The sequence below is a fragment of the Drosophila bipectinata genome, chromosome 3R (genome assembly GCF_030179905.1).
Source record: "Drosophila bipectinata strain 14024-0381.07 chromosome 3R, DbipHiC1v2, whole genome shotgun sequence".
Taxonomy (NCBI): Eukaryota; Metazoa; Arthropoda; class Insecta; order Diptera; family Drosophilidae; genus Drosophila; species Drosophila bipectinata.
In genome coordinates, this window is record NC_091739.1 from 27,524,038 (window position 1) to 27,539,004 (window position 14,967).

General features: G+C 39.8%; 1 protein-coding gene across 1 annotated transcript; it reads left to right on the plus strand.

Annotated features, from left to right (window-relative positions):
• Positions 1-6,151: 6,151 nt before the first annotated feature.
• On the plus strand, positions 6,152-8,444 carry Gr98a (Gustatory receptor 98a). Its single transcript, XM_017236064.2, has 3 exons — positions 6,152-6,968; positions 8,022-8,257; positions 8,331-8,444. The coding sequence occupies exons 1-3, from the start codon at positions 6,152-6,154 to the stop codon at positions 8,442-8,444; spliced, it is 1,167 nt and encodes a 388-aa protein (XP_017091553.2).
• The last annotated feature ends 6,523 nt before the right edge of the window (positions 8,445-14,967 follow it).

Consider the following 14,967-nt stretch of genomic DNA (forward strand, 5'->3'; position numbering starts at 1 on the left):
GCTGGCACGCGCAATTAATTTGCAAGGAGCTCACGCACTTGAAAACAATTTGCCATATGCATTTCCACAAATTTTCAAGACTTCTTCTTTGCTTCTGATTTTATTTATATACTATACTCATAAAGAAGAATATTTTTATTTTTATTGTTCGGCAGCTGTACTGGTATCAATTACCTGTCCGTGTTTCGCAAATTGCCAACAACCTTGAAGTGTTGCCGCTTCCCCCTCGTATGTTCTTACATTTCATTTGCCGGTGCTGGTGCAAAGTCAGCATCCTGTTCCTTGGGAAAAACTTGATTCAAGTTTATTCAAAAACAAATTTAACTTTTAAGTCATCAGCAAGAAGCGACGAAAAGTAGAAGATAGCTTCTTGTAGCTGCCATATGCTGCAGAGCAAGGTAGGTCATGCACAGGCAGAAAAAAAGGGTATTTTCCTAGTATTTATTAGGAGCCTAATGTCAGATTATTATGATTTATCTGAGATTTCATTAGAGGAAATATTCCCAAGAGATAAATATATTTAAAGATTATGTCCGCCAGAATGAATCATACTTTCTGTTAATAGTTTTAGATTTTCCCGGGATACACTATTTTGAATAACTTTTTAATCTTTTCAGAAACAGTGGCTTTCACTTTATTGTTTTTATTTCGCGGAATATTTTATTGCAAGAATTACGTTAGTCTGTATATGCAGCTTGCAAAGAGTAAGCGTGTCAGGCACAAGATGGAAATGGCGGAATAAAGGGGAAGGCGGCTTATGCATCTGCATCTTTATTCCGACTGCCATTGTTTAACCGGAGGTCCTTGCGCCACCGCCATTCCGTCAGCGAACCGAATTCCCAACCGTATTTGCATTCAACTTAATTGCGTTTTAAGTAGATTTGTGGTGGAATGTGTTTGTGCGCTTACTTCGTTTACATATGCAATTGTCAGTCTGCCTATATGCATGTATATCCGATTACGAATGCCTTAAGTCCATCATGTGCACTCTGGTCTTCTTACTCTTCAGATTCTTACAACTGCAGGCTCTTATCTCTGAAATTTAAGGTAAATTAAATCGAAATTCAATATGGATTGTATAAGAAAATTATTTTCCTAAATGAATTTCTTAGAAATATAAGCACTCAGTAATTGTTTTTTCATAGATGGGTAATCTTCTCCGATAAACATACCAAGTCATTAGCTTCATTTTCGTTTTAAAATGCGCCGTGGCAAACCAGCCTTTCTCCAGCCCTGAGTTACTTGAATTCCCTGTCAGCATTTCTGCATTCTTCGCGTAGATTCCTTAAACCGACATTATTTCAAGGACTAAAGCTCTGCAACTGTCTGAGCCGAGATGATTTTGTACTCGTGTTTGTGAGTTTATTTCTTATTCTTTTATGCCGAGGTACACGTGTCAAACTAATTTCACATTTTGTTGCCTTTTATTCGCCGTCGCATTTGTGTCACCTGCCGGTTTCAGGTACTCCTGCTCCAGCTGCACCTAACCTCGGCTCACATCCACACATCTCACACCCTGACGCTGGTGGCGCATTGAAATTCATAAAATATTTGCGGAGCGAAATAGGCTACGAAGACTGAGGCTCCGGGCGGAGTATTATGTGTCAAGCACGTTTGAATTTGAATTCAAATATTTGCCACAGTCGACAAACAAATAAGCGCAAATATGGTAAACAGCAATAAGGAGCAATGCTAAGCGGAGCTGTAGCCGCCTCGTGTTCCTTGGATTTGTAGCTGTAGATGTATCTGTATCTGTATCTGTATCTGAGAGAACACCCATACCAGCGCGCTTGTAAAAATCTTTAGCACCAGAATATAATGCTGTCACCGTGGCAGTCACCTGAGCTGTTTGTTGTCTCAGGGTCCTCAGTCTTAATTTTGCAACCAATGCTGAATATTCAATAGACTTTTGTCGCCTGAAAGACAGCATGCTTCTACATATATGTATGTATATTTTTTAAAGAAATCGGCTTATAAGTTTGGCTTGTCCTTGACACCACTTGGCGTGAAGTCGGCTAATCCTGTCTGCGCAAATTGTCTCAGACCTGTAATACAAAGTAAAGTGATAGTTAGTAGCTTTAATGAGATACATTTTTAAAAGAAATTTAGTTTTGAATACAATTTATGATTTATTATAAGCTTCTAAGAGTATTTATTCCTTTTTAATTTGGTTTGTTCGCTCCTTAAATGGAAAATAAAACAAAGTTGTCAGAAAGAAAATCCTTTAATACTTTATTTAACTTTAAGTAAAATGGAACCAAAGAAAGCAAGAATGGGGCGTCGACATCGGCTTGTCAATGAATCGATTATGATTTGTGGGAAAAGTATAGAATACTTCTATGCGCTGCCTACACAACTTTTCGGCGAGAATATATTTCAACGCAAATTTGCACATTGGCAGTGCCAAAAGAATGCGCCGAGGGACAATAAATCTTCAATTGTTTTCCCCCAAAGGATGTGTCCTTGTTCTGGCAATGGAGGACGGAATGGCGTAGGTCGGAGGACGGAGGACTGCCCTCTGCCGATGGCAATTTCGGCTTTTGCTCGCCACATTTGCTGGCCTAATTGCGACGTCTGGCGGCCAAAACAACGGAATGAAACCCAAAAAGCAGAAAACCCGAAAAGCAGAAAACGCAAACAGAAACACAAAAACTGAGCTGTCATTACGCTTCAAATCCCCACCAAAGCATGAAAACTTTTACAACTCTGCTTTGATAATTGTCACAGTGACCTTTTTTCTTTCTTCTGGCTTTTGGCTGGGTAGGAGGAATATAAAAATATGCGATCGAATAACAAGTGAATCTAGGGTTCATTTCAATGAACTCTCCACCCGCGCTTAACCTTGCCAATTAAAGTGAGAAATAGAGCCAAACATTCCGCACCGAACAGAAATAAGAAAATAAGCCAATTCGGCAATAAATAGCAATGGCGAAAATATATTTTTAGTTGTTGTCTCGGTCAGTGAGCGGGGTCCTGTCCGATTTGGAGCTCCAGGACCTCAGACTGCAGGCGACTTCGACATCGACTCGGACTCGGACTAGGACTCGCTGGCTGCCAAGACAAGATAAATGATGTTGCCGAAGTGTGATGCCAAACACACACACATGGGTGTATGTGTGGGCTTGTGTGTTGTTATCACTTAGCTGGCCATGTTAGCTGCCATTCCAGTGACTTTTTGCAATTGTCTGGCCGGGATTGTCATGACTTTTGACTTCTTCGCCCAGCTTTTTCGCTTCTCTCTGCTTTGATGCTTTTTTTCAATATCATTATTTCTTTTTTTTTTCGACTTCCCCCTGAAACATTTCTCATAATGATTGGGTTGTGAAAAATGCAATTATTTTTGATTGTAGTTTAAGGTGCCATGTTTGCATTGCTCGCCAAATGCCGCACATTTATCACTTGCCCCACATTTGACATTTTTGCAAATCAACACGGAGAGCGACATGGAATTTATTGAGCCAGTCTGGGGCCATATATCAGGCGCAACATTTGTCAGGGAGTGCCTCCTAATACTGGGGCACTGAATCGTCGCATTGAACTTTCTTTCTATTGATTTTCAACTGGGGGGTCCAGAAGAGAGCAGATCTGAGCAGAACAGGCTGTGTGTGATGCGTGTTGTAATTTTGGCAATTTTAATGCCATTAAAAGCAGCTAGCAGCTCAAAAAGTTGCAAATGATGTGCGAAGGTTGGAAATGTTTTGGGGGAAGTGTGGAAATGTTGGGAGTATTGTTCGTATTTATGCAATTTGTGGCAGCTGTTCGAACAACCGCAGCGACAAGACTCATGTAACACACTCCCACTCCCACCCCGCCACAAAAACAACCACAATGGCAACAACAATTACAACAAACCAGTGTGCCCTGGAATTTTCAATTAAATTGCAAAATCAATTTTCAGCAAATTAGCATATTTATATTTGCATATTTTTAATGGCAAGCCGGAGGCTGGGAAGCGGAGTGAGTGCCGCTCAGGTAGGTCACAACAGGTGCGAAAAGGGAAATTGCGCCAAATTAAAATCAGATAACACGAAATGACTTACATTAGAGCCTCCCACATATGAGTTGATCCGGACTCTGGAGTCAGAGTGCCGGATTCCAGTTTGTCCGGGTTATGGGCTGGGTTAGTCGTCACCAGCATCTGTGGCAGAGGCGCGTGTCTGATGTTCAGCCATCCGCATCAGAATTACAAAACCAGAGTCATCCGAGGCACTGGGAAACTCCAAACCAAACCAAGGCAAACAAACACACACATTTCCCGGAAACTCAAAGTCAGCAAACTCGGTCCTTGTGGCCACGTGCAGGGCACTTACTAATGCCTTACGTTGCCTATGGCATATCATAACCATATAGATGCTAAGCCCATGGCAAGTATTTCGATAATTACATTTAGCAACTGGGTCCGATTGGGTAGATTCTAGAGTATGTAAACCGCACTGCCAATAATGAAAATGGGTATCTTACCTAATTCATAATGAATCCTTAAAGGTGTGTTTCTAGTATTTTTATTGGGCTTTGGTTAAAGAAAGACCTAAATCTAATCAACTGTACTTTTTTTTAGAAATTTGACCAACATATTCTTCAGATTTACATTTTTTTAATAGTTTAAATGTTGAATTTCAATAAACTTTTGCATCGCCCCTTACAAGAACACATCCCATTAGTAATATACATTAGATTACCCAAAACGTAATCAACAGAACTTTTTTTTAGAAATTTGACCAACATATTTTTCAGATTTACAATTTGTTTAATTGTTAAAATGGAATATTATGAAACCTTAGGTATGCCAAAATCTTGAATTTCAAAAAACTTTTGCATCGCCCCTTACAAGAACACATGGTAATATACATTTTAATTTATTTATACACGTTTTTACCCCCAAAACAGCGAAATGGTTTTGCCCCCACCCACCAACCCACCCACCGCCACACACACATGTGTGGCCACAATTTCGGTATACAAATTACAAAATTATACAAATCAACGCCGCACAATTGCTTCAATTGAACCCAGACCAGAGACTCCTTAGCTCCTTCTATGAGTTTGAAGTGGCTCCCAAACCAACTGCTGAGTATCCTAACGCTAGACAGGACATGGAGTCCTTCTGCTTCCTCTGCTGATGGTGTGGCTGGCAGAGATTAGAGTCGCTCCAGACGAACAATCAAAGACAAAGCGCCCTCGACACCTGTGCAGAATTATGAAGCCCTCTTGCAGGCACCACCATTCAGACAGCGGTTTTGGATCAATCGTCCGGGTTGGGTGCTTCAGTGCCTCAGTGGTTCAGTGGCTCACTGGCCCGGCGCTGCAGTGGTTGGGGATTTGGGGAGCTTTGAGAGCGAGGCAATTAAGTCATTACTTCGTATATACACAGTCAGTGCTTTTGCTACTTCCACCGCCAAAGGCGTTCGTTCTGCAGGTGTTATACAAGTGTGCAAACAAAGTGCCACGGTGGTTGCATAAAAACCAGTAAAGCGGACGTAAGTGTCTGTGCCGGGCTGTGTGGGAGTGTATGTGTTTGTGGCGCCTCTGCGTGCGTGTGTGTACATTTCCTCGTTTGTTTGCCAAAGTCTGTCTTCCCAGCTCCGCAATTCGTTGTGGTTGCAATAAAGGCATGCAAATTTATGTGCGCCACCCCCCAAACCACGCCTTCGTGCCATATTTTTGATAAGCAATTTTCATCGCCCCCAAGTTGGTGTGAATATGAATGGGTATGGGTATGAGTATGAGTATGAGGATGGGAATGAGTGGTGGCGAAATGAAATTAACAAATCATTTCACTTATGGGCACTGGGGCATCTGCTTCCACTTAGTCTCGGCATCACTTTGATGATAATTTGAATGGGGAATGTGTCATTTTGGGCGATTACAAAAATAATCTTATCAGCAGCCAGGCAGGAGGGCAAATTGAAATGTTTCTCAAAATAAAAATGTCTTAATTGGCAGATGTAAGATGAAAATAGAATTGTAATACGTTTTTTTTTCGTGAAAAGGTCCACAGGAATATAAAACGTATTTCAGGTGTTACAAAAAGAAAGGGGAGCTCATCCCTTAATGTCCATTTCTTCATAATTGACCACATTTCAATGATAATCTTTAATTAGCCAATTAGTTAGAAAGTCCAATAGAAAGGCTTCTATTCAGGGGTTCAGTCATGGATCAAGTTTCCGGAGAAATACACGCTGTCTCGCTATTTCGGATGCGACGTGCCATGAAGTATTTTGGAATGTTACCCTATTCGAATCATCTTCTACCAAAATTAATCTGTAATCTGTGGCTCATAGTTTCAATTGCGGTGTCCGCCTACTTTCGATTCACCTTTAATTACGATTTCACCTACGACTTTATGAACGACACCTTTTCGCGCACCATTGACTTGAGCGACTTTGTAGGCCTGACCACAACTCATTTTATTATCGGCATGGAACTTATATGGTGGAATCACTACAAGGAAATAGATAACCACCTCGAGGAGATACGTTTTAAGTTGAAAGCCCACCTCGGCCAGAATGTGGACCTACAACGGGTGCGTGGCTACTGCAAACCCATTTATGCTTCATTATTCATTCGATGTTTCGTTTTTTGCTGTGTGACGGTGTGGAATAGTAGAGCCCTGACATACTACGCCCTCTACTCGGAGCTAGTCTCCCTGGCGAGATTTTCAGAGTTCACGCTGTACTGTGCTGTGATTTTGGCGTTTTACCAAGAACTTGTATTAGCTGGCTCAAATCTTCTGGAGGAACTACAGAAAACCCAGTACGAACCATGGGCCATCCGCCAGTTAACGATAAAAAAGCTGGAAAGAATGCAACAAATCCATGGATTACTTTGGCAAACTATTCGCAGGGTAGAGCATAACTTTAAGCTGAGTCTCATCACAGTGCTGGTGAAGTTCTTTGTGGACACCTCGGCCCTGCCCTATTGGATGTACCTGGGAATCGTCCAGCAATCGGACATAACGATTCAATATTGTTAGTACCTTTTTTATTAAGTTTTGAAAATCTATTTTTTAGTCTCTATCATGACATTTCAATTAATTCACTTTGACGCGAGTGCCCCAGTTGTCTGATAATCAAAAATTTGTAATTTACTAAGTGTCGGCGTTGAGGTTAATCCAACACTGTTTCAGTCATGAGTCCAAATTCCGAAGAACTACACAGTGCCTCGGTGCTCCGCATTCGGTTCCTAATGAAGTGCTTAGGAATGCTGCCAATTAAAAACTTTCTGGTTTCAAAAGTGGTTTGCCATCTAGTTCTTCTCATCGTCATGATATATTTCATATACTGGCGATCTGGTTTTCAGTATAAACTAGCCTACCTAAATATATTTGACGAATTTTCGAAACTCTTCGATGTGGCGCATTTTTCCACCCTAATCACTTGTCATGCCGTCGTTGCTTTGGAATTACTATGGAAAAATGGCAGCCAGGAAATTGAGAAACACTTTGAAGGGATTATAATTTATTTAAATCAATTTTTTTGCCATCTGGTGAATCTGAACCGCATTCGCAAGTATTGCAATGTTGTCTATATATTGTGGCTTTTATGCTTCATAATATATATTATAATAACTGGTTTCGAAAGCTTTGAGATAAGTTACTACATCATGTATTCGAATGTGGCAATATAGTTGCGATTGACGGAGTTTAATTTGTACTGTTGCGTGGTATGGGCTTTGCACCATGAACTCAACGAGGTCGCATCAAACATCGTTAATGAACTTCAACAAACTCGATTTGAGGCGTTGTCTATTCGACGTCTGTCTCTGGAAAAGTTGAGACACTTCCAAAAAGTACATGGTCTACTCTGGGCATCTATAAGGTGTGTGGAGACTTCCTTTCAGCTGAGCTTGTTCGTAATAATATGCAGGACATTCGTGCATTGTTTTGCAATGCCATACTGGTTATATTTCAACATTTTTTGGCAGAATAAAGATGCAAATGTTTGGTGTTAGTAACCGTCCCTTGGATACTTTACCTTTAAAATACTTCTCAAGATCACAGAATATATTGTCTTCTGCTGCAGATTGTGCCACAGACGAATGCATCAAGCTTCTGGAAATTATGGTACCCTGCTGGATTTGTACTCGCTGTGATGTATTGCAACGAAGGTTTCGCTTCTTGTTCTACACGGTCACTACAGATCGGAGGAACCGCCAACTTAATGCCGCTCTCAACCGACTCTGTATGCAGTTGGGACAGGAAAAGTGCAGGTTCAGTGCCGCAGGATTGGTGGAAGTCAGCACAGAAATGCTGGGAAAGGTGAGGTCAAGTCTCCAAAGTCAAGTCTGATAATCTGTTAGTTTCATCTATTTTTCATAAATAATTTGTACAGTTTATTTTTGGAATGGTCAGCTACATTGTAATTTGCATCCAGTTCAGCATGAACCTCATGGCCAGCAAACTCAAGAAACATGCAGAAAACTTTACGACGTTTGAACCCAAATAAATGGCACGTTGTTGGGCAGTCTAGTCGCGTGCTTATTAAATTAAAATCAATTACCATAATTAGTAAATTTGATGTCTGCCCGTGCATAATCAAAGAAGGACAACGAGGCCAATCAGCGCAGCGGCAACAGCAGCAGCTGGCAAGGAGTCTTACTCACATAATTATTCATGCTTAAAAATTCTATTATAAACTTTCGCCCTCGGACATTGACCGTTTGCCCAGGACGGTCCTGAGAATGGGGGTGTTGTTATTTTAGGAGGTTATGGAGAAAGTTGGGGAAATGTTTTGGGTTTGTTTGGCACGCATGGCCAATCTGTCAGAGGTCTAAACGTGGGCAAGCGTGTGAGCAAAGAGTACACTGAAAAGATTACGACTCCAAAAATTTAATAAGTGTTTAGTATTTGATTCCTCTGGAACACCGACTAGAATTTAATAAAATATAGAAATGGTATTTTTCACACTGGTAATTGATGTGGGCAAGTGAGCATGCATAATACTTGAACTTTCTTAGTATGTCCGCACGAGTAAGCACTAATTCTCTCCACAGTGCTTCAATCAAAAAATACATCAACATTTTATGATAGATCGAATTGAAGCGCCTGGAAACCAATAATACCAAAAGCCTGTATCTCAGACAAGGCGGCAAATTCGTCGGAAAATATTGCTAGGCCATTCATTAATCAAGATGAATTTTTCATTTTGAAGGATGCTTCAAAATTTCATAAAAGAAAATCCTCCAGTGAAAGTAAGCCAAATGAAGATTCTCGATAAAGTGCAACTGTTTGCTGTCGCATGCAACATGACAATGCTCTCGGTAACTTCTACTACGGCTCCTAACGAGCTTTCTGACACTTGACACAGTGGATTTCAGGCACAATTCAGAAATGGCTTAAAGCCTTCTTTCATCAGAATTGGGGCACTGGGAGAAATTAATCAAGAATCTTTGGGATAAGCCTGACAACCCATTGGCTTGTATAAGATTTTTTAATAATTGCGATTTGAGAAATCATTTTAGTCTCGTCGTAAGAAGTAGCTAAGATAAAAATATTTCCTAAGTCTAAAGAATTTTTGTCCAATGCAACTGTAGGAGAAACTGTAAAGTCATTTGGGATTTGCATTTCGGGCATTGATGAAAGCTTAATGACACCTCCTGCAGCTGCATCGGCTTAGAGCATTCACCTGCTAGTTTGTGTCCTCATTCCAATTTCGAATTGGCCTTTTTCAGTTTTTCATCAAAGAAAGATTATGTGTCCAGGGAATGCCTTCCAGGACAAATATTCGATCACTAGGAAGTGCTAGGTTCGAGCTCGTGTAAGTCTTGTGGTTGCGGCAACACTTTGGGCCAATGGCAAATAATAAAAGGCAACTCATAATCGTCTCATAAAAATCAGATGTGCTCACGCACATTAATGTCCATAGACGCCAGCAGGCAGGATACGTTGCCCCAATGCCAGGATGCTAGGACGAGTCCTTTGACATAGACAATGGAGAGAATGGCAGCCTCCTTGCTTCTTGGCAATGACTGACATGTTAGAGTGGAACTCGTACGGAGCATAGAGAAGGACTTTTATAGCGACACGTAGTCAGGCACGTTTTGAAGTGCAGGAAGCTCGTTCCTGTCTATGATAGAGCCGTGTGTGTCTATGCTTGTCCCAGTGTATGTGTGTATAGTTATTACTTTTATGAAGCATGTGATTACATTTTATTTTTAATGCTTTTAGTAAAATGAGGTTAGTACACACTTGGTTAGCGACAAATTACTTTTCTCCCTTCTGCTGCGAGCTTCGCAAAATAGGACCATTTTTTTTTGGAATTCGTAAGCTTTGGCTGACAATATTTGCATTCGCTAATTGTTGTTGTGATTGGGGCAGTGCTTAAACCATCAACTATTGGCTGCATTAAACATTGTGTTCAATTAACTTCCGCTTCCGGTTGTGATTGAACCCGGCTCTATGTGAGCTCCGATAAGCTATGCAATAAACACGCGGACACAAGCCCACAAATGTGTGCGCATTCGCCCACACTCCCCCTCACACACGTCGTAATGGATGGCGGGCGTAGTTAACTGTTTGCATATTAACGACAAATAACCCACTATCTTGCAACCTTGCCACAGCATATGTGTGCATGTAGCGTGTGTGCCCCCGTATTATGCATCAGTGGGCGAGCACTGAGTGAGCGATAAGCACTAGATAATATTCCGGACCTGCCATTGCATAGATTGCATAATGGCCGCCCTGCCACACAGGCTTCATTTAAAGATGCAATACTATATCGGCCAGCCGGCGGCATAGTTTGTGTTCACTGGACGCAGTTAACTGATATTCGAATCCACTCGAGTTCGACAACATCTTCCGGGCATCTGCAATCCGATTCGAAATTTCCAAAAGCAAGGGTTCGGATTTCCAATTAATTTAACGTTTTGCAGAAACTTAAAGAGAAATAGAGCCTGAAACTGATCTGAAACGAATGATTCCCAATGAAGAATTCCATTCATTAATCGGATTTATCATGACATTAATAATTATAAACATCTTCAACAAAGGGTGTCAGATGCAAATTTGAATAATCAATGAAAGTCAGATTATTTTTATAAGCAGAGGTAGGGAACACAGGCTCTCCCATGCATTTTTCCCTTTGTTAGAGTCATATTTTCTGCTATTTTTTTGCTAAAAGGTCATTTTTAAAAAGTTTCTGCAAAAAATTTGAAAAAAACAAATATATGATGGAGAATCGATTCACAAATTATTTAAGGTATGTATTCTGCTTTACAATCGGGTGATTAGTAGCAAAGATATGGGCTACGGCGTGGGCCATATTGTCGTCTCATATCCATGAGATTCCCCCATGAATCTTTTAGGGTATTCCGCTCAAGAACCAGAAAACTCTTGGAAAAGATATGGCTTTCGGTATTGATGTCTGGAGCATTTCCCCATTTTCATAGGGGTCTACCCAGAAAATTTGACAAAAAATCTAAAAAATATTTTGTTCCTGGATTTTGATGCAGATTGATGAAAAATGGATCCACAAATCATTTAAGGTAGTCCGCTCAAGAATCGGACAACTATTGCCAAAGATATGGCTTTCGGTATTGTCCATATTGACGTCTCAAGCATTTCCCCCATTTTCAAAGGGGTCTACCCAGAAAATTTGACAAAAAATCTAAAAAATATTTTGATTCTGGATTTTGATGCAGATTGATAGAGAATCGATTCACAAATCGTTTAAGGTAGTCGGCTCAAGAATCGGACAACTATTGGCAAAGATATGGCTTTCGGTATTGTCCATATTGACGTCTCAAGCATTTCTCCCATTTTCAAAGGGTTCTACCCAGAAAAATTGACAAAAAATCTAAAAAATATTTTGTTCCTGGATTTTGATGCAGATTGATGAAGAATGGATCCACAAATCATTTAAGGTAGTCCGCTCAAGAATCGGACAACTATTGCCAAAGATATGGCTTTCGGTATTGTCCATATTGACGTCTCAAGCATTTCCCCCATTTTCAAAGGGGTCTACCCAGAAAAATTGACAAAAAATCTAAAAAATATTTTGTTCCTGGATTTTGATGCAGATTGATGAAGAATGGATCCACAAATCATTTAAGGTAGTCCGCTCAATAATCGGACAACTATTGCCAAAGATATGGCTTTCGGTATTGTCCATATTGACGTCTCAAGCATTTCCCCCATTTTCAAAGGGGTCTACCCAGAAAATTTGACAAAAAATCTAAAAAATATTTTGATTCTGGATTTTGATGCAGATTGATAGAGAATCGATTCACAAATCGTTTAAGGTAGTCGGCTCAAGAATCGGACAACTATTGCCAAAGATATGGCTTTCGGTATTGTCCATATTGACGTCTCAAGCATTTCCCCCATTTTCAAAGGGGTCTACCCAGAAAAATTGACAAAAAATCTAAAAAATATTTTGTTCCTGGATTTTGATGCAGATTGATGAAGAATGGATCCACAAATCATTTAAGGTAGTCCGCTCAAGAATCGGACAACTATTGCCAAAGATATGGCTTTCGGTATTGTCCATATTGACGTCTCAAGCATTTCCCCCATTTTCAAAGGGGTCTACCCAGAAAATTTGACACAAAATCTAAAAAATATTTTGATTCTGGATTTTGATGCAGATTGATAGAGAATCGATTCACAAATCGTTTAAGGTAGTCGGCTCAAGAATCGGACAACTATTGGCAAAGATATGGCTTTCGGTATTGTCCATATTGACGTCTCAAGCATTTCTCCCATTTTCAAAGGGGTCTACCCAGAAAAATTGACGAAAAATTTAAAAAATATTTTGTTTCTGGATTTTGATGAAGATTGATGAAGAATGGATCCACAAATCATTTAAGAAGAATCCCCTCAAGAATCGGACAACTATTGCCAAAGATATGGCTTTCGGTATTGTCCATATTGACGTCTCAAGCATTTCCCCCATTTTTAAAGGGGTCTACCCAGAAAATTTGACAAAAAATCTACAAAATATTTTGATTCTGGATTTTGATGCAGATTGATGAAGAATGGATCCACAAATCATTTAAGGTAGTCCGCTCAAGAATCGGACAACTATTGCCAAAGATATGGCTTTCGGTATTGTCCATATTGACGTCTCAAGCATTTCCCCCATTTTCAAAGGGGTCTACCCAGAAAATTTGACAAAAAATCTAAAAAATATTTTGATTCTGGATTTTGATGCAGATTGATAGAGAATCGATTCACAAATCGTTTAAGGTAGTCGGCTCAAGAATCGGACAACTATTGCCAAAGATATGGCTTTCGGTATTGTCCATATTGACGTCTCAAGCATTTCCCCCATTTTCAAAGGGGTCTACCCAGAAAAATTGACAAAAAATCTAAAAAATATTTTGTTCCTGGATTTTGATGCAGATTGATGAAGAATGGATCCACATATCATTTAAGGTAGTCCGCTCAAGAATCGGACAACTATTGCCAAAGATATGGCTTTCGGTATTGTCCATATTGACGTCTCAAGCATTTCCCCCATTTTCAAAGGGGTCTACCCAGAAAATTTGACAAAAAATCTAAAAAATATTTTGATTCTGGATTTTGATGCAGATTGATAGAGAATCGATTCACAAATCGTTTAAGGTAGTCGGCTCAAGAATCGGACAACTATTGGCAAAGATATGGCTTTCGGTATTGTCTATATTGACGTCTCAAGCATTTCTCCCATTTTCAAAGGGGTCTACCCAGAAAAATTGACAAAAAATCTAAAAAATATTTTGTTCCTGGATTTTGATGCAGATTGATGAAGAATGGATCCACATATCATTTAAGGTAGTCCGCTCAAGAATCGGACAACTATTGCCAAAGATATGGCTTTCGGTATTGTCCATATTGACGTCTCAAGCATTTCCCCCATTTTCAAAGGGGTCTACCCAGAAAATTTGACAAAAAATCTAAAAAATATTTTGATTCTGGATTTTGATGCAGGTTGATAGAGAATCGATTCACAAACCGTTTAAGGTAGTCCCCTCAAGAATCGGACAACTATTGCCAAAGATATGGCTTTCGGTATTGTCCATATTGACGTCTCAAGCATTTCCCCCATTTTCAAAGGGGTCTAGCCAGAAAATTTGACAAAAAATCTAAAAAATATTTTGATTCTGGATTTTGATGCAGATTGATAGAGAATCGATTCACAAATCGTTTAAGGTAGTCCCCTCAAGAATCGGACAACTATTGGCAAAGATATGGCTTTCGGTATTGTCTATATTGACGTCTCAAGCATTTCCCCCATTTTCAAAGGGGTCTACCCAGAAAATTTGACAAAAAATCTAAAAAATATTTTGATTCTGGATTTTGATGCAGGTTGATAGAGAATCGATTCACAAATCGTTTAAGGTAGTCCCCTCAAGAATCGGACAACTATTGCCAAAGATATGGCTTTCGGTATTGTCCATATTGACGTCTCAAGCATTTCCCCCATTTTCAAAGGGGTCTACCCAGAAAATTTGACAAAAAATCTAAAAAATATTTTGATTCTGGATTTTGATGCAGATTGATGAAGAATGGGTCCACAAATCATTTAAGGTAGTCCGCTCAAGAATCGGACAACTATTGGCAAAGATATGGCTTTCGGTATTGTCCATATTGACGTCTCAAGCATTTCTCCCATTTTCAAAGGGGTCTACCCAGAAAAATTGACGAAAAATTTAAAAAATATTTTGTTTCTGGATTTTGATGCAGATTGATGAAGAATGGATCCACAAATCATTTAAGGTAGTCCGCTCAAGAATCGGACAACTATTGCCAAAGATATGGCTTTCGGTATTGTCCATATTGACGTCTCAAGCATTTCCCCTATTTTCAAAGGGGTCTACCCAGAAAATTTGACAAAAAATCTAAAAAATATTTTGATTTTGGTTTTTGATGCAGGTTGATAGAGAATCGATTCACAAATCGTTTAAGGTAGTCCCCTCAAGAATCGGACAACTATTGCCAAAGATATGGCTTTCGGTATTGTCCATATTGACGTCTCAAGCATTTCC

Coding starts and splice junctions, on each gene's coding strand:
- Gr98a (XM_017236064.2), top strand. CDS start 6,152: ATGGATCAAGTTTCCGGAGAAATACACGCTGTCTCGCTATTTCGGATG. Junction 6,969..8,021: donor GGACATAACGATTCAATATT/GTTAGTACCTTT, acceptor CTTCTGCTGCAG/ATTGTGCCACAGACGAATGC. Junction 8,258..8,330: donor GCACAGAAATGCTGGGAAAG/GTGAGGTCAAGT, acceptor TAATTTGTACAG/TTTATTTTTGGAATGGTCAG.